Genomic DNA, 26,893 nt, shown 5'->3' with positions numbered 1-26,893 from the left:
TGTCCCCTGGAGAGAAGGGACAGAATCCAAGATTGGAAAATGTCAATGGAAAGTCTGGATCAGGGGACAGTGAGCAGACCAGGTGTTGGGGGAGCTGACTGTGGGCATGGCCTAGAGACTTGACTGCGGAGGAGTGAGAACTGCTATGGAATTTCCAGATTCCAGAGTATGGGCCCTTTGAAAGCATTTCTGAGGTCACATTGCCATCTAGCGGTAATACCACAGGCAGCAATTACTCTCCAAGCAAATACAGTATGGAGGAGCGGGGCGGGGCGAGACGGGGTGGGGGGGAGGTGCGGGGGGGGGGGGCGGGGAGGGTGGCGGATAAAACGATCCCATAGAAGTGATTTTTTGGTTGTTGTTGTTGCTCCAACCACAGATCCTAAAAGACAGACAGATCCCACTGCCATGGTCCACAGAATTGCCTACAATCCTCCACATGCCGCCAAACAGTGGCTGCAAGCTCGAGTCAAATTCCAATTCTGCTCCTTAGGAGGAAAGGGTGTTATATAACTTCATTTTCTTTTCTGAAAAAATGGAGAAACTAATATCCACCCATATGGCTGCAGGCAAGGATGGAGTAAAATAATGCAGGCAATATGTGAGGCACACTGTAAGCACTTAATAAATGTTCAGTGTTGTTATACTACAAAGGAGACGTGACAAGAGCTGGGGCAGGCCCGGAGGGAAGGACCTGAACAAATTGTTTAATTATTGACCTTCGGTGAACCTCCTCAGACAAGCCTTTCCTTTACAGCACCGAGGCTTTTGTAATTCTCCACCTGAGATCACCTGCTCCCTTCCAGAAACCATCTTTGATGAATTGGGAACCTATATGACATGGGAGCAAAGAAGCAACTATTTTATTCTGAAGTTTCATTTTGTAATGAACTCGCTCAAATTTGAAGTGACCTTGCAAAACCCACAAAGTTCATTTCAAGATTAACCTTGTGCTGGCCTAGTTGCTCATTTACTTCCAAGCTGGAAAATTATTACCATGAACTCATGGAGTTTTGGGTAGTGACTTAGGTTTCCTGCCACGTCCAGCAGTGAGTCAGGATTTCCACAGCTGCCTCTGGACACCACTCTCCCCAGAGACTGGAAGACGCTAACATCAGGTTTGTTCCGGGGCATTTTCTGTGTGCTTGGGAGAGGGGGAGCAGACCAAGTGGCAGGAGTTCTAGAAGAGAGACCGGAGACTGTGTGGGCATCAGAGGTGTTGACTGTGAGTTTTCAAGGGGAGATATGTGGCCAACGGGGGCTGTATAGAGACAGGTCAAAGGACCCTGAAAGGACTGGCAAAAGGCTTTGTTTCAAAGACACTACAGAGAAGCTCTTGCCTAGTGAAGTTAAGTCTTAGAAACCACTCAACGGAATATTTACGGGTGTCCTTAAGAGGGAAAAGTTCCAGCCCTTGGGGAAGTACACTGTAATTTGACCATTGCTTCCTGAGCACTGGCAGAAGAAACCAGGGACATGGCTGTCGCTCCTAAAAGGCAAAGAAGTTAACTTTTCTCAAACAACTGGACTGGGGTTGTTTCTTTGAAAAATAAGCTTGCAGGGAACTAGTTAACCATTCCCTCCAGTACAGAGCCTTCTGGGATTGTGACTGGGTCAGACCGAATCTGTAGATCAGTCTGGAGGAAACTGCCCAAGAATGGTGATGGAGTTGGGGTGGTATCGCTATAAAGATAGACACATAGATCACTGGAACAAGACAGAAAGAGTCTTGAAATAGAATCGAAGGAGAAATGGCTTTCTGCTTTCTCCTACCTCCAAACAGGAGGCAAAGGTCCCCAAACTTTACTCTTAACCACCAGGCTACTCTGCATCGTGAAGAATCCTTTCATTTGTACAAGATCTCTATAAGGTAGTCACTTCCTCATTTTCTGGGTAGCTGAGAACTGGAGCTTGTCTAAACTCGATGGAGTAGGATATCATCTGTGGGTGTTCCTCGAGAAACAATGGGAATATTCCTAAATCCCCAGACAGCATCCCCCAGGAAGGGACTCCTGTTAAACTCTATGCCATAGCAACGGACAGGGAATGAGCTACTGAAGTCTGTCTTTGACTGTAAACTTCTTGAGAGCAGAGATTGGCATCCCAAAAGTTAATTCATAAATATGTATTTCTTGGCCACAACAAAATCAGCTGGTCCTCAGGGCTACTCCTGTCCAAATGGTGATTCAGGGACCAAAGCTGTCTTTATCTCACAGCTCTGCCTTCCAGGGAGCACAGCCTTCACACTGTTGTAGCCAAAAGAAGAGAATGATGAAAGGTCATGCATCATCTTTAATTCCTGGCCCGGGGTTTAACACCTGTTACTTCACCCCGAGCCCACGGGCCAGAACGAGTGGCAGAGCCCTGCCTGTCTCTTATCACCTGGGGGCTGCCTATGATGAGCAGTCAAGGTCTCTGCCTTCCTGGCCAACTGTGTGTACCCAGGAAATTGTGTTGGGTAAACTAACAAGTAAACCTGACACAGGGTCCAAATTACGCAGTCACGGAACTGAGGCTCCCGAGCTTCAGATGAGAATGCCAGTGTCGTCAGCAAAGGTAATAACGCCTGTGAAGCACCATCTGCTGGGGACTCTTTGACATAAGGCGCTGGTCTAGGAACTTCGCGTAGGCTGGAGTACTTAGTCCTCACAAGGGCCCTGTGGGATAGGCCTTAATATTCTTCTTTCATGAATCTTTTTTCACACAACCATGGGGAGCAGGTAGCAGAGCTGAGGTTGAGCCAAGTGGGCCTTAGGAAAGTCTTTCTTCTTCTCCTTCTCCTCCTCCTCCTTTTCTCCTCCTCCTTCTCCTCCTCCCCCTTCTTCTTCTTCTCCTCCTCCTCTTCCTCCTCCTCCTTCTTCTCCTTCTTTCTCTTCTTCTTCCTCTTCTCCTTCTCTCCCTCCCCCTCCTCCTCCTTTTCCTCCCCCCACTTCTTCTTCTCCTCCTTCTCCTTCTTAAGATTTTGTTTATTTGACCGAGAAAGAGACAAGAGACCGAATATAATAAGGGGGAGTGTGAGCGGGAGGAGCAGGCTTCCCACAGAGCAGGGAGCCCCAATGCAGGGCTCAATCCCAGGACCCTAGGATCATGACCTGAGCTGAAGGCAGACGCTTAACCGACTGAGCCACCCAGGTGCCCAGAGAGTCTGTCTTCTTGATTCCATGGACTCCCTCAGCTGTTAATACCTTAGGGAACATCATTAGCAGCTGTAGGCAATGGCCTTCAGAAAGACAATCTGGAGTCATTGCCATAGTGAGAGGTGCTAGGAGGTTAGTCTGTGAGGTCTATTCCACACATGCCATCTGTTTGAGCAAATGCAAAGGCAGGAGGAGTGATCTCCCTCTGGGATACCTTTCCCAATAGCCTAGATTATGTGGGAATTGGCCAAGCTCGCTTTATGCAGTTCTCCCAACCCTGCAAGATAGAGACCCAAAGGTCTCCTAAGGCACCACTAATGCTCTATTCCAGCTCAATCATACCCACAGCAAGTCAGAAGGATTCCTGGTCAGGCTTTGCTATTCTCATCATGTGTGCATACACATAATTCCCCTGGCTTCTCTGGGTTTTAACTTTTTCCTCTCTAAGATGGGATTGTGGCACATCTACTTTCTGATCACTGTCTCCCCGGAGGCATCCAATGGTATAATGTATTTAAGAGTGCTTTTAGATTGCTAGGATTGCTTCATCGCTTAGCTGGTTATTGTTTATGACCAGCCAAATAAGGAAATTTTCTTACTTTCTCATGGAGTTGCAGATTGTTGAGGGAAGTTGGCAAGCAAAGCTACATATGCCCATGGCATTGAAATGCCAACTCTTTCATTCTAGAAACCACACTTGGCTGTATACATTTGCTTTTTTTTTTTTTCATGGTGCTTACGAACCAGGCCGTGGAAGTCAGAACATATCACCCCATGTGTGATGGGGGGCAAAGTACTAATTAACGAATCTCTCTAAACTGCAGGATTCTCACCTGTGAAATGGGGATAACGACATTTATGTTTGGGAATTGTTATAAGGGTTGAAGTAGGGATGCACATAAACGATCTACAGGGTTCATGGCACATCGTAAAACACTTGATAAATGATTGCAATTTCGTTGTCATTTTATTATCAAGGGACCATCATGCTGTCTCCCAGGGTCTTTGTGTAATCAAATTATTCCACTGCTCAATAGAACTGGGAAATCCCCAACCTTTCAAAACACTATATGAGCACTTGGATCAAGGTCTCCCACTATGTCCTCAACAGTCTCCAACGCCCCCGGAAAAAGCACGCAATTTACAACATGGCTGTGCTCCAAGATTCTACTTGGAAGTTATTTGTTTGGAACCCAACACATATTTTCCCATAGAAAGAATGCCATTAAAGTCGTGGTGGGGTTCCCAGGTCACTGGAAATACCCTCTGGGTGGGCGAAGTAACAGAAAATTGGCATATTTGCAACGCAAAAGAGTAGAGAGCAATGCAGTTGCATTCCTAGTCACAGGCCGAAACTGAAAACTAAGAAAATTATGTAATACATAGCTTCTTTTATTTTTCATGAATGAGGACAATGAGGAAAAACGGGCTTAATTAGAGGAAGAGAGAATTCAGAGACCCTTTAAGTAAAGAATCATAACTTTTTTTTTTTTTTAACATTTGTGTTCTTAACCCAAGAGACTACATAGCACTAATCTCATTCACCACAACGGAGCTATTTTTGGTTTGCAAATGGAAAAGGGAAAAGAAATGGGAAAGATCCTGGAAAGGGAAGCAGAGGGAAGAAAGACTTCCGGTGCAGGGGTGAGGTGGAGGAAGAAAATCAGCCAGTGGTTTGGATAAACTGAGGAAGGAGGAAGAAGCATACACATGTAGTGAGATGGAATCCCTGGGTCTGGGAGCTGGGAACACATGTTGGGTGAGAGCCCACACCCGCTTGTAGACGGGAAGCTGTACTGTATACGTCAAGCAGTTCCCCACTGAAGCATAAGGTGGCACTAGAGGGCCAGAGCAGCTTGCAGAAAGAGAGGCTTCAAGGTTGGGGGGCAAGAGGGAAGGAAAGCTGTGAGTACCCAGCTCCTTGATGTTAGGAAAGAAGCCCAAAGGATATGCTGGTTCCCTGTTCTGAACTTTACTGCCACAAAGTAAATGGTGATCTAGTAACACAGCGTCACTTAAATGAGGTCTTTGCATTTACCGGCCAGAGAAGCACAGACTGTGAAGACACCCCCCCACACACACCAAGGACCTCAGCCCAATCTTTAATTTCTGATGACTTCAAACCTGGCAAAGATTAAAAGGAAGTATATAAAAACCTATAGTTTTCAAATGAGAGACTGAGGCCTAGGGAGAGGAAGTAACTTGCCTATCCTATCCTCTTGTACCTACTAATGGTCAATAACCTCCCTGAAGCAGGCTGCCTCCCAGCCTGATGCCATCACTAGTCTACTGACCAGTTCACTGGTCCCATTTGGGCTCTACCTCCAACCTCAGCCTTTCTGGCTGATACCTGTTAACCAAGTTGGGTCAGAAGGAGTAGAGGATGAACTGGAATGATGAAATCCAGCGTAGATAAAACTCTGGAAGAGTTAGGATTTTTTTTTTAAGGTTTTGTTTGTAATTAAGCTTTACACCCAACATGGGGCTCAAACTCACAACCCCAAGATTAAGAGTTACCCACTCCACCGACTGAGCCACCCAGGTGCCCCCCGCAGCCTTATGAGAAGCTAGTCCTCAAATAAGGTGCAGTGAATCCAGGGACCATGGCCAGGCTATCCAGGGGAAGTTGCAAGAGTCATCTATTATGTCAGCAAGAGCACTGAATGTAGAGACAGAAGACCTAGGTTCGTTTTAAATTCTGCTACGGTGTCAGGTGGCACACATCTCTCCCTCTCTTTGATGTCCCTTGCATCTCTTATTGTCTTCTAATCCTCACTGGGCAGGATCTGCAGTCTTGAGGAGGTGGGATAGTGGGCAGTTCATGACCTAATTAGGTCACAATGGCTCCAGGCCAAGCATATCCCTGATAAAAATGTGTTTCCCCTCAGAACCTCAAAAATGCCTTCAACTTGTGATAAACAAAGCTTCTGGGGTAAAACAAAGACACGAGTCATTTCCCATCATTCCTGCAGAAGAGGTTCTGAAAAACCAGAACATTCTACGTCTCATGGTAGAATATGACAACAGGTCAAGAGAAGTTTAATTCCTGAAAAGGAAAACCAGCTAATGGGAGTAATGGAGGAGTGGTGGGCTGAAGAGGAGAGATGATTATTACATGAAACAGAATAAAGATTTTTTTTAAAATGGCCGTCGTGGCCCAGGAGGGTTCCTGAGTCTTCCATTCATGCCATGTGAGGGCTCAGGAGAAAAACCAGAACTGACCCTGGGCTGAGAGAAACCTAAGCCCATTCTTGCAGCATTTGATGAGACTGGTGTCTGTCAGACCCACCCTGGGCCCCTTGTTCCCTTGCTCCCACACAGATGTAATCCTTGGTTCCTTAGGCCACCCGAATGTTACAGACACTGATATCTGACCAGATGTTTCTAGAAATCCAACTCCTTTACCCTGACCTTTCCTCCCCATTTGGAGGACTCTCTAGGAGCTCATGAGCCTCAGTTATAGCCATTGCCAATTCATGTCTTCTCTGGTCCTGACACTGACTGTGGCCCCAGCCCTGGGCTCCCCCTCCCTCTGCCACCACACATTCTACTACCAGGGCCTCCTCCTGCTGTCATGTCTCCCCTCCCAATGCTACCATTGCTATGGTGATGGCCGTAGGCTTTGCAGCCACTCTCCTTGATGCTGTCACCCCACATACAGTGATTAAAGCACTTTCTGCCAACCTTGAACAGTGTAATCTCTCAGACAAGGTCCCCAAAGTATAGCCTTGATGTTATCTCTCCCACTCCATTGAGAAATTTGGCATAAGTTCTCAGGGGACCAGGCCAGAGGGTCTTCAAGGACACCACCTTTCATCATCAAGCACTTGCACCTGGAGCTGAGTCCTCTGAAGCAAGCCTTGCTCCCCCTTGTATCTCAGTGACCTGCCCTGTGATTTCCACCCTGACATTTTTTATAGAACACCTAGGGGTTTCTCACACAAGTGGAAGCTCTGATAAACCAGATTCCTAAAGTGACACCAACATGAATTACGAGTCATTTAAAATCTTCAAAGACAGATAACTTGTTTATCTCGCCTAATTGCATTAGAACAAATGGCAATCTTGAAGAAAAGATCTGCCTTGAAATGCCCACTGGTCATAGTCTATGTTGTTCTTTATCTCTCAGTCGGAGAAAACTACTTGACCTTCCAGTCATGAGCAATGTGTACCTTGAATGTCCTCTGCTCTTACGTTTGAACTTTCTCATCTCCCATATGCTAGTCATGCCTCACCGTTTTTAACCAAGAGACAAAATGCCTGAAGAAAATAAATGGCTGACAATAAGCTAAAGTTCTTACAAAAGACTTTTATCCTTTCTATCCTTTTCTCCATTTTCTCTTCCTCTTGGGTGGTTGAGATAGAGGAGAAAAGAAGAAAAAATACTGCAGCGGAGATCAATAAAAATGGGAATACAAGAAAACCACTTGATAACTTGGATCCTCCCTTGAATTCCTGGTGGTTTTAAGTTTGGTATGGATCAAACTGAGATACATAAAAACATATAGTGTTAAGTCTCCCTTCCACATGTGGGGAAGGCTTTGAACAATGAAGTTGCCCTTCTGTTCAACTAGAGGCCTCATATTGGACCTCTGATAAAAATCCACTGGGCTCAATACTTTAAAAAGATATAAAAAGACAAAAATGCATAATTGTATTTTCACCCTGTGAAATCCTTTTAAATTCAATGAAACAAGTGATTAATGTCAACCAACTATTCTGCTCTACACCATGAAATCGAAAAAAAAAAAAATGTCTGTCTTTAGAGACTATCAGAAGACGTGACTCTGAGCCTTCCACTGTCACACTTTACTGCCTGATCTTTCACAAGTTATTCCATATCCTAGGCCACAGTCTCTCCAAATACAAAATGAAGACACTAATGACTTCTCTATCTACTTCGCAGGGAAGTAGAAAGGAAACAGTAGACAGAAAAAGAAATGGTAAATAGAAACATGGTAATAAAATGTTTGGTGTATACAAAGATTCTGGGCTATTTATTTCCAAGAAGTTTCCAGGAGATGGAGATTTGTTGAGACATTGGAAGTAGAAACCTGGTGGAGAATTCTCATCCAACAAGGCAGAAATGACAGATAGAGGAATGTTACATTCAAATAATGAATATTCGTGAACAGCAACTCACTGTCACATACCATCCTAATGCCTGGGGATAGAAAGCATGTTGGGGGGCTCTTGAGGGGTTCAGTTGGTTAAGTATCAGCCTTCAGTTCAGGTCATGATCCCAGGGTCCTGGGATCGAGTCCTTCATCGGGCTCCCCTGCTAAGAGGGGAGCCTGCTTCTCCCTCTCTCTCTGCCTGCTGCTCTGCCTACTTGTGCTCTCTGTCAAATAAATAAATAAAATCTTTTAAAAAACCCACAAAAACAAAATAAAGTGTGTTGAGGGTCCCAATTCAGGGATTCCCTAGGGAGACTCATAGGACATAGCATGTCATTGAGGCTATGACTAATTACAGAGAAAGAATGAGAAGCAAAATTGGCACAGGGAAAAGGCTCATGGGGCAAAATCTAGAGGGAAACAGGTATAAGCTTCCAAGCATCCTCTCCCAGTGGAATTACACAGGATGCACTGCATCCCTCCAACCGTGTGTTGTGACAACACGTGTGAAGCACTGACCAGCATGGAGGGTCATTTTAGAGACTCATTGCCCAAAGCCTTTTATTGGGAGCTGGTCATATTGACACTCTCTGCCACACCCATGCCCAAATTCTAGACCCTCAGAGGGAAAGCAGGTGTTCAGCATAAACCACGTTGTTTGTACAATTTAGACCAGTGGGCCATTCCATTCTTATCAGGGAGTAGTGGGAACCTTCTTGAAATCCAAGTTCCCAGACTCCAACTGAGGTTCAACTTTGCAAGCAGGCCTCTCAAGGGGTAGCATTCTCGAGCCTGGTATGTTAACTCTTAGGCACACAGAGGTTTAAATTAGTGATCGCGATACTGATGGATAACTACAATGAGAAACACATTCAACCAAAGTCACTGAGACTTGAAAGGTCTGGCAGGAATGAGATAAATTAGACATGGTTGCTCTACCTTGTCAAACTCAACTCAGCACCTCAATAACTCCCTGCCTGCTCACTGACAAAGTGCATTGCCTATAAAGGCTCTGTGGCTGTGCTCCAGATTCTTCACTGCACATCCCAAGGGCTCTGCCATAACTTCTTTCTGCTCAGTTCCTTGGGAAGGTGTTTGGGGTCACTTCTCTGTTGGACTTGACTAGATTCCAGCATGGCCCTGGATTCCCTCCACCAGTTCTGGCCCACCCTTATCCCCACCAAGATCCCCAACACTCCATATTTCATCTGGCCTCCTTGGCCTCCGTGTCCATTAGAGGAGCCAGCCCATTCACGTTTGAAGCCCTAGATCCTGGAGCTTATTCCTGTCCCTCAGTCAATGACTTAAAAGTCATTCCATTTCTACTCACAGCCTCTGGCTAATTTTCACCTCACTGGCTGCTGCCAGGGAGATGCCCAACACTCTGGACTATAGATTCTCACCCTTTCATGCTGGAATCCTCTCCTGCAGGAGCTCCACATGCTGTCCTCGTCTGCAACAAGTGCCTTCGACATCTCTGTAGCTAGGGTTCCCACTCCCCTTGCCCCCACTAGACAGATCTATCCCCAAACCATGCTCTCTTTCGTCTTTAGGTGGGGCAGAGGGCATACCAAAAGTACCAAGCTCCAGATCTACTTTGGTTTGGGGGTGGGAATGAGTGGAGGTCACACATGCTGCTTTCTTGGTCTCAAAGTGAATATGTTCAATGTCCTTGTCAAGGAGTCAAAGACCATAAGCTTCTCTCTGATACCAACCAGAGCTCCAGGCAAACCATTCTAGAGGTTCCCAGGAACTCCCAAGTTATCATATCAGCTCAGCCCCAATTTTCCCAGCCTGATGATCTCCTCCCGCAAAGGGTGAAGAGGTAGGAAACTGCCCTTGGGAATGTTCAGGAAACACTTGTAGTGCCTCAAATGACAAGGAAAAGCCACCCAGAAATGAAGCTGGTAAGACCATTAGGAGCTGGTCCAGGAAAGCTGTGAATACCATGAAAGGGGCATTTGATCAGACTTACATTTCAGAAAGATCCAGGAAGCTGGAGGGAGACAAGCTAGAGAGTGAATATGGAGGCTCAGAGACAGAGAGAAGACATTTTTGTAATAATCTTACAAGAGGTGGCAGGGCCTCAACTCAATCTGGGGCCATGAATTGTAGAGATGAGGGGATAAACATGAGGGATATTTAGAAAACCAGTTAATCAGCATTTGGGTATGGGGGCAGGAGAATGGAAGCGCGGGGATCAGCATCTTTGGCTCTACTTCCAGGGATAAGGAATGCTGGGGGGTTAATGTTGAATCCAAACAGCTTTAGGACATAGTCCCCACATTTACCCTCTCCTCTACATCTGACGAAACCTCAGTGTCTTGTTTGGTTTTGGTTTTTCCTTTGAAGGTCCAGAAATGCCCTTGGTGTGTTTGACAGATTTTCAGGCTTATGCCCAGGAGCATCTATCTAAGTCAACTTGGGATTTTATTGAAGGAGGATCTGATGAATGCTTCACCCGGGATGATAACATCGCAGCATTTAAAAAGTCTGGTCTTCTGTATCCTTTCTATTGTTAAGCTAAGGTGCACTGGGTGAGGGGTCCTTGGAAGGTAGCAGCCCAGCTCTCTGCCTCCAAAGAACACAAAGTACTCAAGATAAATTCATGGGTTTTGTTGTTATTGTTTGGGGTTTGGCAGGTTTGGGGGGCAGGTGGAGGCATGTGGCCAGGGAGAGGATGAATGGAGAAAGAGTTTATCTTTGTGCCTCTGCAGAACTAGCATGAGTCAACCTCCCTCTGCATCCCAGCAGCTCTGCCACCTAACAAGACAGGACAAGAGTCCAGGGTCACCTGGAAGGGGAGAAGTCGGCAGAGTAGGCCTAAATCTCCTGAGTTCCTAAACTTCTGGCTTGAAGGGGATAATGTCTGTTGGGAGAGGGGACACAAGAAATATGGAGACCCACAGACTCTTAAGGGGTGAAAGGAGGCTGATTTCAAAGAAGAGCTGGGCTGGAAGAGAAGCGGGTACAGCACAAGGTGGAAAAGAGCCCACAGGCCATGGCAGCAGGCCCACTGCCTGTGTCCGCATGGTCCACAAGCTAAGAATTTTTGTTTTCTGTTTTTAAATGATTGAAAAAGATCAAAAAAGGAATGATAAATTGTTATAGGTGAAGATTATATGAAATGCAAACTTCAGTGTTTATAAATAAAGTTTTATTAGAACCAGCCATGGTCAGTCATTTACATACTGTCTGTGGCTGCTTTTGCATCGCAACAGCAGGTCTGAGTCAATGTGACAGACTGCACGGTCCACAGAGTCTAAAATATTTACTTTCTGACCCTTCACAGTAAAAGTTTGCTGCCCCTTGTAATAAGAGAGGTGAGGAGAAAACAGAAAAATGGGATACAAGGTGAACACCAAGTTCGGCAATTTTCATACTTGTTCAGAATTATACTAGGTCCCTTACTTGCTTTGGCTCATTTTGCCTTCATGAGACAATTAGGAAATTTGGATTATTTCTCCCATTTCACAGATGAAGTCTGCATCTTCCCCAAGTTTGTACAATGTATCTAGCAAAACCTTTCCACATTTGTGTGTAGGAATAATAATATTTTGTGAAAAACAAGCATTTTTGGATCCTGAGACTAAGTCTCTCTATTGGACTTAAAAGGGTGTTTTACATATTTACTATTTGTGACTTTCCCTACCCTTTTCTAAAGCAGTAGTTAAGTCTAATCGTCAAATGAATTAGCCGCTAGCAAAAAACAAAATAACAAAACTAAACAAAACAAGCCCCTACCATGATCATTCTCTGGGATTTGTCCTCCATCAGCGGAGACTTGTTTCTAACCTGTGAGGGAAGAGCCTAGAACTCCTTCCCGCTTATTCTCTTTTCTGATCCTCATTACGGCAATCAGTCAAAGCCTCCAAGCACTGAGAGTCTGCTCAGGAAGGCAAGACTCAAAGACACAGACCTGTGTTAGAGCAAGGCCGGAGGCTGCATGGACCACAGGTGCACTGGGGGTTTAGAGAAAGAGGGGTTAATGAGGGCCCGGGTATTGGGAAAGGCTTTCTGAAGGAAAGTCGGTCTATGTAACCTAATCAGCCAATTGACCCACCACGGTTTCTCGGGACCCAGTCTGGTGTAGACCTACACCCGAATCTGGAGACCCCGGTCCCAGGCAGCTGCATGCTGGAGAATAAGCCCACTGATGGAAGATCTTTGTTTCTGAGCGCAGAATCCGCCTTCGTCCCCGGTACCTGAGAGATGTGCGAGAGGTGGACACCCGGACCACAATCCAAGGGGAGGAGATCATGGCCCCCATTTGCATCGCGCCCACGGGTTTCCACTGCCTCGTCTGGCCGGATGGAGAAATGAGCACAGCCAGAGGTATGACCCAGCTGTCCCTCAAGGCTCCCCTCCCAGGAGTCCTGAAGGATGCTGGTATCCTTCAGAACTATGGCGGGATTTCTCCCAGAAGGAGCTTAGGGACAGCAATCTGGCCAGGCTTGAGGAGGGATATTTGCATAACATTTCATCTGAGATTGAGAAAACATCCATTTCCATCATAACTAACGGTTAGACAGGGCGGCTTCAGAGGAGTAGATGTGGAAATCAAGCAGGCCATCCTGCAAAGAAGGGATACAGGCCACTTACTGTCTGTGGGGAAAGGGGTTCTCAGGGTGGCTTCAAGGATAGGGCTCTCTTTGACCTGACCCCCTCATGGGCCAGGGCTGGGGCTGAATGGTAAGTCTCTGAATTTAGGATGAGGAGAGGGTCGTGACATGAAGTCCTAACAAAGCCCCTGCCCATATGTCACATTTCCCGCCTCCTTGACTGACTGTCACTTTTTTTTTTTTTTATATTTTATTACTCATTTGAGAGGGAGAGAGACAGGGAGAACACAAGCAAGGTGGCAAGGCAGAGGCAGAGGGAGAAACAGACTCCCTGCTGAGCTGGGAGCCTGATTGTGGAGCTCAGTCCCAGGACCCTGGACATCATGATCTGAGCCGAAGGCAGATGCTTAACCATCTGAGCCACCCAGATGCCCCAGCTGACTGTTATCTTTTTTTTATTTTATTTTATTTATTTATTTGACAGAGAGACAGAGAATACAATCAGGGGGAATGGGAGAGGGAAAAGCAGGCTTCCCATTGCGCAGGGAGACCGATGCGGGGCTCAGTCCCAGGACCCTGGGATCATGACCTGAGCTGAGGACAGGTGCCTAACCAACTAAGCCACCCAGGCACGCTGACTGTCATTTTACATGACAAAAAGTTTCTTACTTTGTATGTCTCCTTCCAAGTAGCCCGTTATTCTCTTCCCTTATTCCTCACCTCCAAAAAATAATGAGAAGAGAAGGGAGAGGAAAGGGTCTGAAAATAGTCCTGTGACTCCCTTTATAATCTTTTTTTTTTTTTAAGATTTTATTTATTTGACAGAGAGACACAGTGAGAGAGGGAACACAAGCAGGGGGAGTGGGAGAGGAGGAAGTAGGCTTCCTACCCAGCAGGAGCCCAATGTGGGGCTCGATCCCAGGACCCTGGGACCATGACCTGAGCTGAAGGCAGATGCTTAACGACTGAGCCAGCCAGGCGCCCCCTCCCTTTATAATCTTCACTCTAGGTCACATCTAGGAAATATTTTATTTGCAGGTTCCCTATGACTTCCCTGGGATCTTTTCCTTTGACTCCGTGATACAGGAAGCAATGAATCCAAGGATTCTGGAGTTCCAAGTGGCTGGTTAGAAGCCATGATCTCAGGGTCCTGGGATAGAGGCCCGCATCGGGCTCTCTGCTCAGTGGGGAGCCTGCTTCCCTCTCTCTCTCTCTCTGCCTGCCTCTCCATCTGCTTGTGATCTCTCTCTCTCAAATAAATAAATAAAATCTTTAAAAAAAAAAAAGAAGCCAAGTCTGGCTAGGTTAAAATACAAATATCCTGTAGAACTATGACTGCTTTACTAAATCTTCATGGTGGGACATGTCGTGTTTTTGTAGTGGGTCCGAAGAATGGGGTATCTCCTATTGATGTTGGAAGCTGAAAATATTAAATCCTGATTAGGCCAGGTTCTCGGCTCATGGCTTGCAGAATGGTAGTGACATTGACCTAGTGGAGAATCTTGCTGAAAACAACGATCACAGTAGGCAGTGAGTGTCAACATCACTGTTGCCATCATCCTCGGCAACCTCGTTATCACTAAGCCTGTGTACAGCACATCACTTAGGAATTTTAAAAACCCTTCCAGGGGCGCCTGGGTGGCTTAGTCAGTTGAGCGTCAACTCGATCTTTGCTCTGGTCTTGATCTCAGGATCGTGAGCTCCCCACCAGCCCCTACTTTAAAAAATAATAATAATAATAAATAAAATACATAAAAATGCTTCCAAATCTAGTACCTTGTTTAATCTCTCAGCAACCTTATAAGAGAGGTGTTGTCATTTCCCTCCATTTTACAGAAGAAGAAAATGAGACACAAGGCACACAGCTAAGTAGAATGAGCACTCTTCTAACTCAGATACCATGCTTTCTCCAGTGCATAGCTCAGTCCTCTCCACTGGCATTACAGTTCCTCACCCTTTGTCCTCTTGAGTTCCCTTCTGCATCGTTCACAAGTTCATGAGCAGCCCATTCTCCCATCTGAAAGCAGCAGCATGTCCAAGAACATCCTGAGGACTAAAGGACCCCTCCAGCCGGGGATCTTGACAGAGTCTGGAAGACAGGCTATATAGCAGGGGGCCTCCCAGGCTGACCGAATGCTCCCCTATGCCCCCTGCCCCAGTAGAAAGCAGAATGAAGTCAAGCTTTGTCTTCCTTTCCAGTACAAACAGGTCAGAGGTGGCACAGACTCCGAGGGCATCTCAGCCCAGCCCAGAGCCCCGCCCTCCCTCCAACCTGAGCTGTGGCGTTTGCTTTGCAGCTGCCCAAGCAACCGGGATCTGCTACATCGTCAGCACCTATGCCAGCTGCTCCCTTGAAGATATTGTGGCTACTGCCCCCAGGGGCCTCAAGTGGTTCCAACTCTACCCAACATCAGACCGGCAGCTCAACAAACAGCTGGTCCAGAGGGCTGAAGCCCTGGGTTTCAAAGCTCTGGTCATCACTGTGGATACACCCAAAATGGGCAACAGGAGATGCGACTTTCGAAACCAACTAGACTTACAGAGGAACTTACTGCTGAAAGACCTTCGCTCACCAAAGGAGGTAGGAGAGAGAGCAGATCCGATGGGCAGGCATGACAGGACATAAATCCTCTCCTCCTTCCTCCCTTCCCTCTTGCCACAAAAAGACACTGAGTGTCTGCTCTTGCCAGACACTGTAGGGGCCATGGTTCAAAAAGCAGAACTGGTCCCTGCTCCCCAGAGCTATCAGGTGAACAGGAGATAACACAGAATGTCCTCACTCCTGGAGCTAGTGCTGTCACCAGAAGTGCTCTGCCAGAGCTGGGTGCTGAGAAATAGGAAAGCTATGGGAAGGAATTTTCCATGGCATAGGAGAGGAAATTCATCAAGTTCTTCCAACGTTTTCTACACTGTGGGACACTTAAAAAAATGATAATTCTGGATGGCACATTTAAGTAAACTGATCTCCTGAAGAGGATGCTCACAGATCAGGTGACTGGTCCACAGAGCCACAGTAGCCAGTCCTGGCCCCTCCCCCTGCTGCCTTGAGAACTGAGGGCAGTACCTCTCTACACCTAGAACTCCTTCCTGGAGCTGCACCACCCTTGTTTGGAATCTCTGAAATAGGTGAAATAGGTAACTGAAATAGGTGAAAAAGGCTACTTCCCCCTTAAAATCCTACAGTCAGATGGGATGGAATGCCCCAGAGAGAGAAAGTCATGGTAACACTGGGGCCCCTCGGTTAGGCTAGAGATAATGATATCAGCCTTTTCAGCCAGTGGGTGGCTGTGATAGTCAAGCGACTGCACAGTTCTACTCATTAACCACAAATTAGCCTTGAAGTTTTCTGGTATCCTTATCTCAGATTCCAGAAGCACATTGGGATTTACGGGTATTTGATTCACATGGTGAGCCAAGGTTACATATAAGGTAGTATCTGATTCAGGATCATCAAGTATTTCTTAGTTCTTCTAACCTTGGGCATATTTCAAGCATAACATGTTATATCAACCTATAAATGCTTTTGTTCATCCCCTTCACTTATTGAACTCTGAGTTCTTTGAGAATAGGGGCTGAGTCACTGGGTGTTACACACAACTAATGAACCATTGAACACTACATCAAAAACTTATCATGTACTCTATGTTGGATAACTGAACTTAATAAAAAATAAATAAAGGAGAGACTGTGTCTTATTTGTCTTTGTGTCCCTAGATCCTGGCAGAGCAGGGACACAATTAACGATTAATGAATGAGCAGTTGAGACAGTTCATTCTTTTTGCACAAATTCTGTTAGGAAAAGGAGCTGGAAGTGTCATTGGTTTTGTTACTCCTCTTTTAAGGCTTATAAAATGTGGCTATCTGAATGGGTCTCGTTTAGGAATGGATCAAACAATCCTAAAGGAGCTCAGGTCTAAGATTCTTCTTTCTTCCCCACAGAGACATACAACGCCTTATTTCCAGATGTCCCCCATTGACTCATCCTTCTGCTGGAATGATATCACCTGGCTTCAGAGCCTAACTCGACTGCCCATCATCCTTAAAGGGATTTTGACGAAAGAGGATGCAGAGTTAGCTGTGAAACACAATGTCCGTGGCATCATTGTTTCCAACCACGGCGGGAGGCAGCTTGATGACGTTCCTGCTTCTGTGAGTAGGGTAACTTCAGAGGGTGTGTGTGTGTGTGTGTGTGTGCACATGCATGTGCACATGCTTACAGCATGGTACTCTGTACGCTTTGGCCCACACTCCCCTCTCCCTGATCACATATGCTGGTAATCGCAAGAACTTTTAATTATTAACAGCCTTGTGTGATTTAAGCTCATTTTTACAAACTTCACATATATCATCTCTAAATCTCACAACCGACCTGCAAGACACATATCCTCCTCACTCTTCTACAGAGGGAGATCCTAGAGCTTAGAGATGTTACATAACTTGTCCAAGTTGTGGAGTTGGGAGAGACATTCCAAAGACACTGAGGTCTCCTGCCTTCTGGGGAAAGCATTCAGCTTAAAGATTGCCTGTGTGCATGGAGTGTGACAACATGTTTTCTCATATGACACATCCTGGGAAGGAGCAGTACCTCACTTAAACAAATAAATAACCATCTTTCAAAGTAAAACAAACCAAAAAATGCCATATGAATCCTTCTCTAAAAATCTATGACAGTCTGTGATTTTCCCCCTATCTTTTTTTTTAAGATTTTATTTATTCACTTGACAGACAGAGATCACAAGTAAGCAGAGAGGCAGGCAGTGGGGGTGGGGGGAAGCAGGCTCCCTGCTGAGCAGAGAGCCTGATGCAGGGCTTGATCCCAGGACCTTGAGATCATGACCTGAGCCGAAGGCAGAGGCTTAACCCACTGAGCCACCCAGGCACCCCATCCCCCTTCTGAATTTGTGTCCATTACAAATGAAGAGGAGGCAGGCAAGGAAAGAATCTTTAAGTGGGAACTAATTGTTGATTTATTTTCCTGGAGTCTATAGTCATACCACCCTGAACGCGTCTGATCTCGTCTGATCTTGGAAGCTAAGCAGGGTCGGGCCTGGTTAGTACTTGGATGGGAGATTTATTTTCCTGGAGATATATAGCTTATATTTTCCAAGAGATTCTTCTATCACTACTTGATTCATTCTAAGAAAAAGGAAGTGTGGGGTGGGGATATCTGGGTGATGCAGTGGTTTGGGCTTCTGATTCTTGTTTTCAGGTCAAGTCGTGGTCTCAGTGTCGTGGGATTGAGCCCCACAGCAGGCTCTGCTCTCCCCATGGAGTCTGCTTGGGATTCTCTCTCCCTTTCCCTGTGCCCCTCCCTCTCATGCTCTCTCTTTCTCTCTCTCTTTCTCTCCCCTCTCTCTCATTCTCTCTAAAAATAAAAATCAATAAATCTTTAAAAAAAAGAAAGAGGGGCACCTGGGTGGCTCAGTGGGTTAAAGCCTCTGCCTTCATCTCAGGTCATGATCTTGGGGTCCTGGGATCGAGCCCCACATCAGACTCTCTGCTCAGTGGGGAGCCTGCTTCCCCCTCTCTCTCTGCCTGACTCTCTGCCTACTTGTGATCTCTGTCAAATAAATAAATAAATAAATAAATAAATAAATAAATAAATAAATAAATAAAATCTTTTTTAAAAAAAAGAAAGACAGGGAAGTGGGTTTTTTCTCTCTCAAGTTCTTTTGGCCTTTCTATTATGTAAGTAAAACATGTTCGCTGCAGATAAATTATAAAAGGTACATATGCAAAAAGAAGATAAAAATCACCCCTAATTTCATGATTATCATTAATGACAATATTTTGGGATTTTTTTTATCAATTTCTTAATGCAAAGATGACATGTTAGGTTTGAAAAGCTACATACTATTTTGTAACTCTTCTCTTTTCACTTTGTCAATATATTAAGAACATAATTTCATTTCAATGTATACACTTCTCTCATTTTTTAAAAAAGATTATTTATTTATTTATTTGACAGAGAGATCACAAGTAGGCAGAGAGGCAGGCAGAGAGAGAGGAGGAAGCAGGCTCCCTGCCGAGGAGAGAGCCCGATGCGGGGTCGATCCCAGGACACTGGGATCATGACCCGAGCTGAAGGCAGAGGCTTTAACCCACTGAGCCACCCAGGCACCCCACTTCTCTCATTTTTTTAAAGATTTTATTTATTTTCTTTTTGTATGTGCACGCACATGTGCACATGAAAGAGAGAGAACACCGGCAGTGGGGAGAGGCAGAGGGAGAAGCAGACTCCCCACTGAGCAGGGAGCCCAATGCAGGACTTGATCCCAGGACTCCGGATCAGGACCTGAGCCAAAGGCACAAGCTTCACAGACTAAGCCACCAGGCACCCCATTTCTCTCATTTTTAATAGTGTAGAGCATGAATGGACAATTTATATAACCAGCTGCCTATTGTTGGAACATTCAGTGACTTCCAAGCCTTCACTATTTTAAGCAATGCAGCAGTGACCATCCTTAAATCTTTAGCACAGTCTCAATTACTTCTTTAAAATGAACTCCAGGAAGCGGAGAAGCTATATTGGCTGGTTTGTACATTTCAAGACTTGTGAAGCTTGGAGGTTTAAGGTGCTGATGACTCGCCCCTTCCCCCCAACCAGGCTCTCATGGAGAGAGAACAGGCACAGAGTAACAAGCCCAGTTGGAGGATAAGGGGCACTTTACTGTAGCTCTCCATAAGAGCTGATTGAAGGGAACAGTCAGGCATCCTACTTCCCATGCCAAATTTTGACCTGTGACCCCAGGAGAAAGTAGATATGCAGAGCACATGCTAGTTCTCTCACCTGACTTCTGCGAGGATGCCCACAGGCCACCTCCACACACCCAGAAATTGGCAGAACAGGATGCAAAAAAGTATAGCAGGTCCTGAGCAGTCCTATGGGTAGGAAGAGAAAGCAAAAAAGAGACCACTACCAGAAAGTAGCAAAAAGAGTAGAATGCTGACTCTCGAAATAACTCTAATGAAACATTATGCAATCGGCTCTCTCTCTCTCTCTCTCATGAATCAGTTTAGCTAGTCTTGTTCCCTTGGGGGAGGACTGAGTAATACATGGAGAAAGAGGCTGAGTAATTGCTCCCCACTGCGTTTCCTCAATAGAGAATGACTGCTGGCAAAGGCAGGACTCAGAGAGAGAATTTCTCCTTCCCCATCATGCTGATCAACATGTCATTCTCCCAAGCCATCTGACTTAACATCAAAACCACCCAAGGTCATCTGGGGACAGTGCCAAGATTGGTGTGAAGCTAGAGAGGTACCTCTGGCTCAGAACTTGAGAAGGTGCCAGAAAAACTTAGTAAGGCAAATAATAGCTAAATGCACTTTTAAAAAATTTTAATCAGTGCAAAAAATCCATGGTGAACAAAACATCAACATTTTAAAAGATAGGATCTGTCCCTACACTCAAAGAACCTGCCTCACTGTCAACCTGGCCCCGGATCCAATAAAAACTTATTTATAAAAACAAGTACTCACAGGTCAAAGTTTGACAGTATTAAAATGTTAGTTATCTGAGTGTTTTGGCATTCCCTAAATTTTGTGCTGGAGGCCAATGCCTCACTCCTCTCACCGCAGACCCCTCCCTGTGAGGGGTATAACTCTTTGAGGTTCCCATCTCTAGAAGTTTCCATATACTTCCTGTATTTCTTCCTGGGACCTGAGAAATGGGTCAGCTAGCTGTTGTTTCCAGAAGGCTCTAATAAATGTCCTATCGTGACCTATAGAAATTAACTCTAAAGCAATACTGGACCCTAGGTTAAAATTCACTGCCTGGTCTGTTTCTCAAATTCCATCAGCCCCATCATCCAATCCGGCTTACTGCAAGAATTTACACAGATAGGTTTATTTCTTTTTCTCAACATCATTGAAATATGCCAAGTAATACCATGGTGGGGCTATAAAAATGCCCTTATCTGGACATGCATTCTTACCAGTTCTCACATGTAAGTCTAAAATGTATTCAGTTCTCCTGCACTTGTAAATTAGAGTACCAAGTTCTTTCCTCCCTGATTTCATATTCTGCTCAGTCACCCAAAGGATCTCATTGAGATAGGATTCCCATTGATTTCTTCTGCAACAGAAGTGCCCCAGGGCTCAGTTTCACCTCCTCTCCATTTGTCTGTCCAAGAGGCATAGAACAGGAGCCCTGAGGTAGTTCCAGAACTCTGTCCTCAAAGACCCTGCTCCCAGACTCTGCTGTCACCCCTCCTCTTAGACTTGGAGGTGCTCAGGCTTAGGCTCAGTCTGGGGCACTGTGGGTTGGCAAGGCCTCGTAGCTGCAGAGCCTGGAACTGGGGAGGCAAGGTGAGAGACAAAGTCTGGGGAGAAACCAGGCCAAGTGGTAAGCTGCTTTTGTTTCGCCTTTCAGAGTCTTCAACCCTGCCTCAACAGCACTGATGCTTGCATTCCTAACCCACGTCTCAGATAAACCATATAGGAGTCAGGAACAAGTTATTCAAATGTGGTGTGTAAGGAGCAATGTGCAACCCAGTTACACAAAACACACTGTGGTCCAGACACATTTGCTTTGCCAAAAAGACTCAGTGCCTTAGCAATGGAGAATATTCCTAGCTGTGCCACCCTGGAAACAGAGAAGGCAGGAGAAAATAAAAGGTCAAAATGTACTTTGAAAAGAACATTAAAGTGAATGCCACAAATGGAAAATATCCCTTTTAGGATGAAGAAGAACCAAGAGTTTCTTCCGAGCTGTAGATAGTCAAACAAGTGAGTTAGAGAGAAACTGCACTCTGTCAGGGAAGAAAATGGCATGAGGGAGAGCCTGCAGAAAGTCCCTGGGCTCCCAGGGCACCTGGGGGGCTGTTTAAGCATCTGTCTTCCACTCAGGTCATGATCCCAGTGTCCTGGAATAGAGCTCCCACATCATATGGGGCTCCCTGCTCAGCGGGGAGCCTGCTTCTCCCTCTCCCTCTGCCCCTCTTCCTGCTCGTGTGCGCACTTTCTCTCAAATAAATTAATTAATTAAATAGTTTTAAAAATTAAAAAGAAAGTCCTTGGGACTTGGGAATGTAGCTGCACTGCTCTGGTAGGACAGGGGAATCATGCGTCCAGCATGGGAGGGGAAAAAAACTCATAGACATCACCAACACCCGGACTTCCTATTCCTAACCCACACTGAGGGGGCACCTCTGCCCCATGATCCCTGAAAGTGAAAACGGAAGTCCCTCAAGCCATGCATGTTTCTTTCTCAGATTGATGCCTTGACAGAAGTTGTGGCCGCTGTGAAAGGGAAAATGGAAGTGTACCTGGACGGTGGGATCCGAACTGGCAATGACGTGCTCAAGGCGCTGGCCCTTGGGGCTAAGTGTGTCTTTCTAGGGAGACCAATCCTGTGGGGTCTTGCCTATAAGGTGAGAGGTAAACCAGCGGGAAGATACTGGGCTTCTCATTTGCCCCCACGCTTTACTGCAGTTTGCCATCCAAGCTGAGCTGATGTTCCAAGTGCCACAGATCCCTGAGGGACAGCTCCTCCCTTGCCCACATCTCCTGCTTCCTTGGCAGCACGCTGTACATTCTCAGGACCCCTCACCCCCGTCTTTTCCTCTTTGCCTCCCTGTCTTACCAGCATAGTTCCAATTTCACAGACACCCTCGTCCTCCCCGCTGCAGCTGAGAGCATACCTAGAACCGATACTCAGCACCTGCGCAGAATGTTCTTCATGCTTCTTTTTGTCTCTCCCCAACCCCCATCTTGGGAGCAGGGTGAACATGGCGTTGAGGAAGTTTTGAACCTTATAAAAAATGAATTCCACACTTCCATGAGCCTCACAGGTAAGTTTTCACAATTCTTTTCCTGCATTGGAGCTGAAGGCATGAGGGCTACAGAAGAGGAGTGGCTACCTTTCCCCAGCCCAGTGGCTGCCCAGAAGAGAGAGGAGGGAAGAGAGGCCCCAGACGGAGACTGAACACACGCTCCAAATGTGATTCCTCTGCCATGAAAGCAAATGAAATTTCAGATTATGGGAAAGAGGGTCCCCTTATGCTCCGGCCTGCAGGTTTATTGAGTGTGGTTCTGTGGGTCATCTTTTCACATTCATGGGCTGTGGGGAGTTGAGAAATTATGGCAAGGAGGGGGCATGGAGGAAGTGGGGAGACAGACACAACAGGAGGAGAGAAGCGGGGAGCAGGAGAAGTGCCGTCCTGTGTAACCACGACCAGAGAAATGTGAACATCTGGAAGTTACATGCTGGTGGACTTCAGTCAAAAAGGAAGTTATTATAAAGCAGTGCTCCTAAAATTTATACGTTTTAGCAAAGCCTGGGATCCTGATGACCTACAAAATAGTATTCTCAACTAAGATCGTCGATGATTGCCTTCTTTAGGAAGATTTGGTTTAGAGTTCCAAGTTTATTTTTTTCCAGTTGGTGCAAAGATTGAAGGATGGATACTTCTGGTACTTAGTGCTCAGAGGCTAGGGACACTAACTGTCCTAACATGCCTGGAGCAGCCTCATAGAAAAGAGCTGCTCTACCCAAATGCTAGTGGCCAACGGCTCTATCTCTGCTTGTCTTTGTCTGCTGTAGACCTAACTGATCACAACATGAAAGGACAGACAAGATGAACCCCACTGAGACCTCCGTTCCCTCCCCAGTTCTAAAATTTGGTAATAACAGACACCTTCTCCAGAAGTAAGGAAATAATGAATCAAGAGCTCCGGTGTGGAATCAATATTATCTTTATGCCATTAACTTATTTCCATAAATGTTACAGAGCATTGGTTATGTGTTGAGCCCAAGACAAGATGTTCAGGTTCTTCTCAAGTCTGGTTTCGATCTGATATTTAGACAAGAGTCTTATACTCAATGTCTAAATTATCTTTGTAGTGTCCCCTGGGGCTGCAGATTCAAACTTTTGGGCTTGAGTAATACAAGTTAGAAACCTTAGATCAGCATTAGTGCCAGCACCAGCGTCCTGCCCATTGAGTAGATTAATTAAAGAAAAAAAGGGGGAGGTGGATAGATCAAGGCATGGAGGACAAGGACCATCAACTTTGGACAAGAACCATACTCTTCAGAGCCTATGAAGATAAGTTAGTAAATGACCTGGTATCCCCAAGTCTCTCCCATAATGGAGAGGTGGGCATGAACATGAACAGATATCATATTGGTGTGTTTTGCCCCTGGGAGGGAGAGGGGTGAAGGATGGGTAGACCCATGCGCTTCTGCAGATTCCAAGAGGTTGAGATGACTTCTCCTGCTGCCCCAAATATTTTCTCCCATCTTTGAGAAATGATGTCTGATCCTCTTTTAACAGAAGCCTGTTGGGGGAATTCACAATAACAAAGCTTTTTTATTTTACCAAAAGTTGACACTTAACAATTGCTGGGGTAGAAATAGTGGTTGGAAAATCTCCTTCTGAAGTAGAGTGGAGAGTGTCCTTTTTTAAAAGGGACAGAGAAAAAAACAGAATTGTGAGCCCATTTAGGGCTGACAGTTTATACTCCCCTTCTTCTAACTGTTGTACAATGAGAATGTGTTGTTTTAAATGCAAAGAGGGAAAAATGAGTAATCACAACCAAACATGGGACAGCAATGAGAAAGAATAGGAAACTCAGGCAGCAGGGCATCTGTTGGTGTCCTCTGCATAAGAGTCTCTACCCCAGGCTAGTCCTTGGGAAGAAGGGATTTCTGGCGGTGGGAAGGGGGGCCTGGGCTTTTGGTGGAGCTCACTAAAATGCAAAATCAGAGCATGAAATCCCCAAGATTCTGTCACCCCTTATCCCTTCCACACACAATGCACGTAAGATGCCTGACACAAAATCAGCACCCAGGAGGAATTCATTAATATCGTTTCTCTCTCCGAATTCCCCTGAAGATGTATGACATTTTCCCCTTATGACCCTGTAACATCACAGCCCTAGGAGGAACCTCTATTTGTACTATTGCTGAAAGCAAATCAGCTTAAAAGTCATGGTTTTTCTGTGAGACCAATTGCTGAAATTATACTTATAGGAAGGCTAAAATCATCAACTGTCTTGAAAAATATCCACATACAAATCAGGCCAACAGAGGCTACAGGGACCTCACTAAAGTCTTAGCCTTCATAAGGGGAGGAGGCTGAATTAAAAAGTATATGAACCTTCTTGAAGTTTATTGTTTGGAATTACCCACTTCACTTGAAAGTAGCCAAAACATGTTAGTGTAAGTATCCTCCTAATTTACAGTAATGAAAAAATTATAAATACGCATTCTCTCTCAAACTTCCACTGAGCCTCTGCCAAGGGCAGGGCAGTGCCCTTGGGACTGCAGGAGACCCAGAAGCCAATCTGATGAAAGGAGAGTAAGTACAGAAACATTACCAAGGTTTATGTGTCCAATGGTCTCAAAAGGGAGACATTTTGAGTCAACTAGTGAGACATTTTTACATCACTTAAATTTTACTTTTATTACAATATAGAACCCAAGATCATATTTTGGTCTTCTCTGTGCTCCTTGAATAGGTCTGCCTCCTGTGAAGACCTCCTATTCTCTGCCCTGGGGAAAACCAAAGTTTTTAAGACCACTGTCCATTCTGAGGAAAGCCGCCTCTGGCACCAAATTCTTGCTTCTGCTGAATGAGTTCAGTCTGTGGGTTACTTACACATCCCATGCCTGCCATTTCTGTCCCTTGCGATGGACCCAGGTGTGGTTTTTAGAGGGGGAAAGAACCCTCTCATTAGTTATATTTTGGCAAGTAATACATTTTGTTAAATTTGTGTTTTGGGATGTGCAGGTGCACACATCGTACATGTGGAATAAACTTTGAATTAGTCATTACACATTGTGGCACTCAAGTCTTTCTGACTTATCATCACCGGGGATTTCCCATCTACTCAAGGTCACAACTCTCCAGTCTGTACCAACGGATTACCCCCTTTCTCCTTCCTCTTCATGCTTCTTATCCGACATCACTCTCTTCAATCCCTGCATCTAATCTCAGCAACAGTTCTAATTTTGCATTTTAATTAAGATCCTCCACTAAAAAAATGTTACCTTTTGCAGCACTTTCCCATAGAAGGCAACCACTGTATGAAATACTCATCCTATCTCTCATTCCCGACTCATAGTTTTCCCTGAGACATACTTCCTAGATCCCTGAGCTTTATCAGCACTCAGATAAAGGCCAAGTATATCTATGGCACATATGAACTGATTTTTCAAATGCTAAAATATGTTTCTATATTTTACTATGCCATTTTGGCATGACAGTGTTGATAGAGGACTCGGGCACAGACTCACAAAGTAATTCTCAAGGCAGTCAGAATCACATATTCATCTGGTATCCATAATGTTTTTTCAGGGTGAGCACCTCAAGTCAGGCTTGTTCCCATTGGATCATCCTCTTATCCATGAATGAGTGGGTTGCTGGTGTTTTAAAGAATAAACTTGTTAACTATTCTTTTAGGTTGCCGGTTGGTTACCGAAATCAATCAGGACCTGGTCCAGTTCTCCAGGTTGTAAAGAAAAAGGGCTAATGACCAGACCGCTGAGGTTGCCCACAGGGGGAGACAAGCCCAAAGCGTGGTATGTGATGTCCTCCTGCCTTGGCCCCATCCTGTCCAGAGGCTCATCCCCTGCATCGTCGATCATTCTATCCCTTGTGCTTCAGGCCCTCCAAACCCCTCCTCTTCCTCAAATGTGACATGCTCTTCTTTGCCTCACTACTTGTTAGATGCTCTTGCTTAAAACTGTGCTCTGAAAGAAAAAAATGTTAAAAACGTGGATCAACAATGACTAAAATAGTGGATTAATTTTTTTGCCTATCCTATGTATCTCTATGAACCAGCTAATGGAATTTACACCCTGCACAGAAGGGCTATATATAAAAAATATTCTCCCAGCAAAATAATACTCCAATCTGTAGATAACAGGGAAATAATACAGTTGAAACATGGGCTTTGGAGTCATATATATTCTCTATACCTCTATGAAATAATTATGAGAATTTGTACTCTCAACAGAAGAGCTATTCATATAAAATATTCCTCAACAAAAATCATACTCGAGAGCTGTCTATCAAACAGGACAAGACAGACCAACCAGATGAAAGATGGAAAGTAAGTCCATTGTAGTTAGAAC

At 45.3% G+C, this 26,893-nt stretch overlaps 1 protein-coding gene across 3 annotated transcripts; it reads left to right on the top strand.

The window, feature by feature from the left end:
* The first annotated feature begins 1,001 nt into the window (after positions 1-1,001).
* On the top strand, positions 1,002-26,548 carry HAO2 (hydroxyacid oxidase 2). 3 transcript variants are annotated; one of them, XM_047728288.1, is made up of 8 exons: positions 1,002-1,118; positions 10,607-10,745; positions 12,438-12,589; positions 15,114-15,397; positions 16,756-16,965; positions 22,029-22,187; positions 22,538-22,607; positions 26,220-26,548. In XM_047728288.1, exons 2-8 carry the CDS (start codon positions 10,615-10,617, stop codon positions 26,273-26,275), a joined length of 1,062 nt encoding a protein of 353 aa, XP_047584244.1. In that variant the 5' UTR covers positions 1,002-1,118; positions 10,607-10,614; the 3' UTR covers positions 26,276-26,548. The 3 variants fall into 3 exon arrangements, with proteins under 3 accessions (XP_047584244.1, XP_047584243.1, XP_047584245.1); XM_047728287.1 differs by having other exon boundaries at positions 22,535-22,607; XM_047728289.1 differs by having other exon boundaries at positions 1,026-1,118; positions 22,403-22,607.
* Positions 26,549-26,893: the final 345 nt, after the last annotated feature.

This window comes from Lutra lutra, chromosome 4, assembly GCF_902655055.1.
Source record: "Lutra lutra chromosome 4, mLutLut1.2, whole genome shotgun sequence".
NCBI classification, from domain to species: domain Eukaryota; kingdom Metazoa; phylum Chordata; class Mammalia; order Carnivora; family Mustelidae; genus Lutra; species Lutra lutra.
This window is presented reverse-complemented; position numbering and strand designations above follow the sequence as displayed.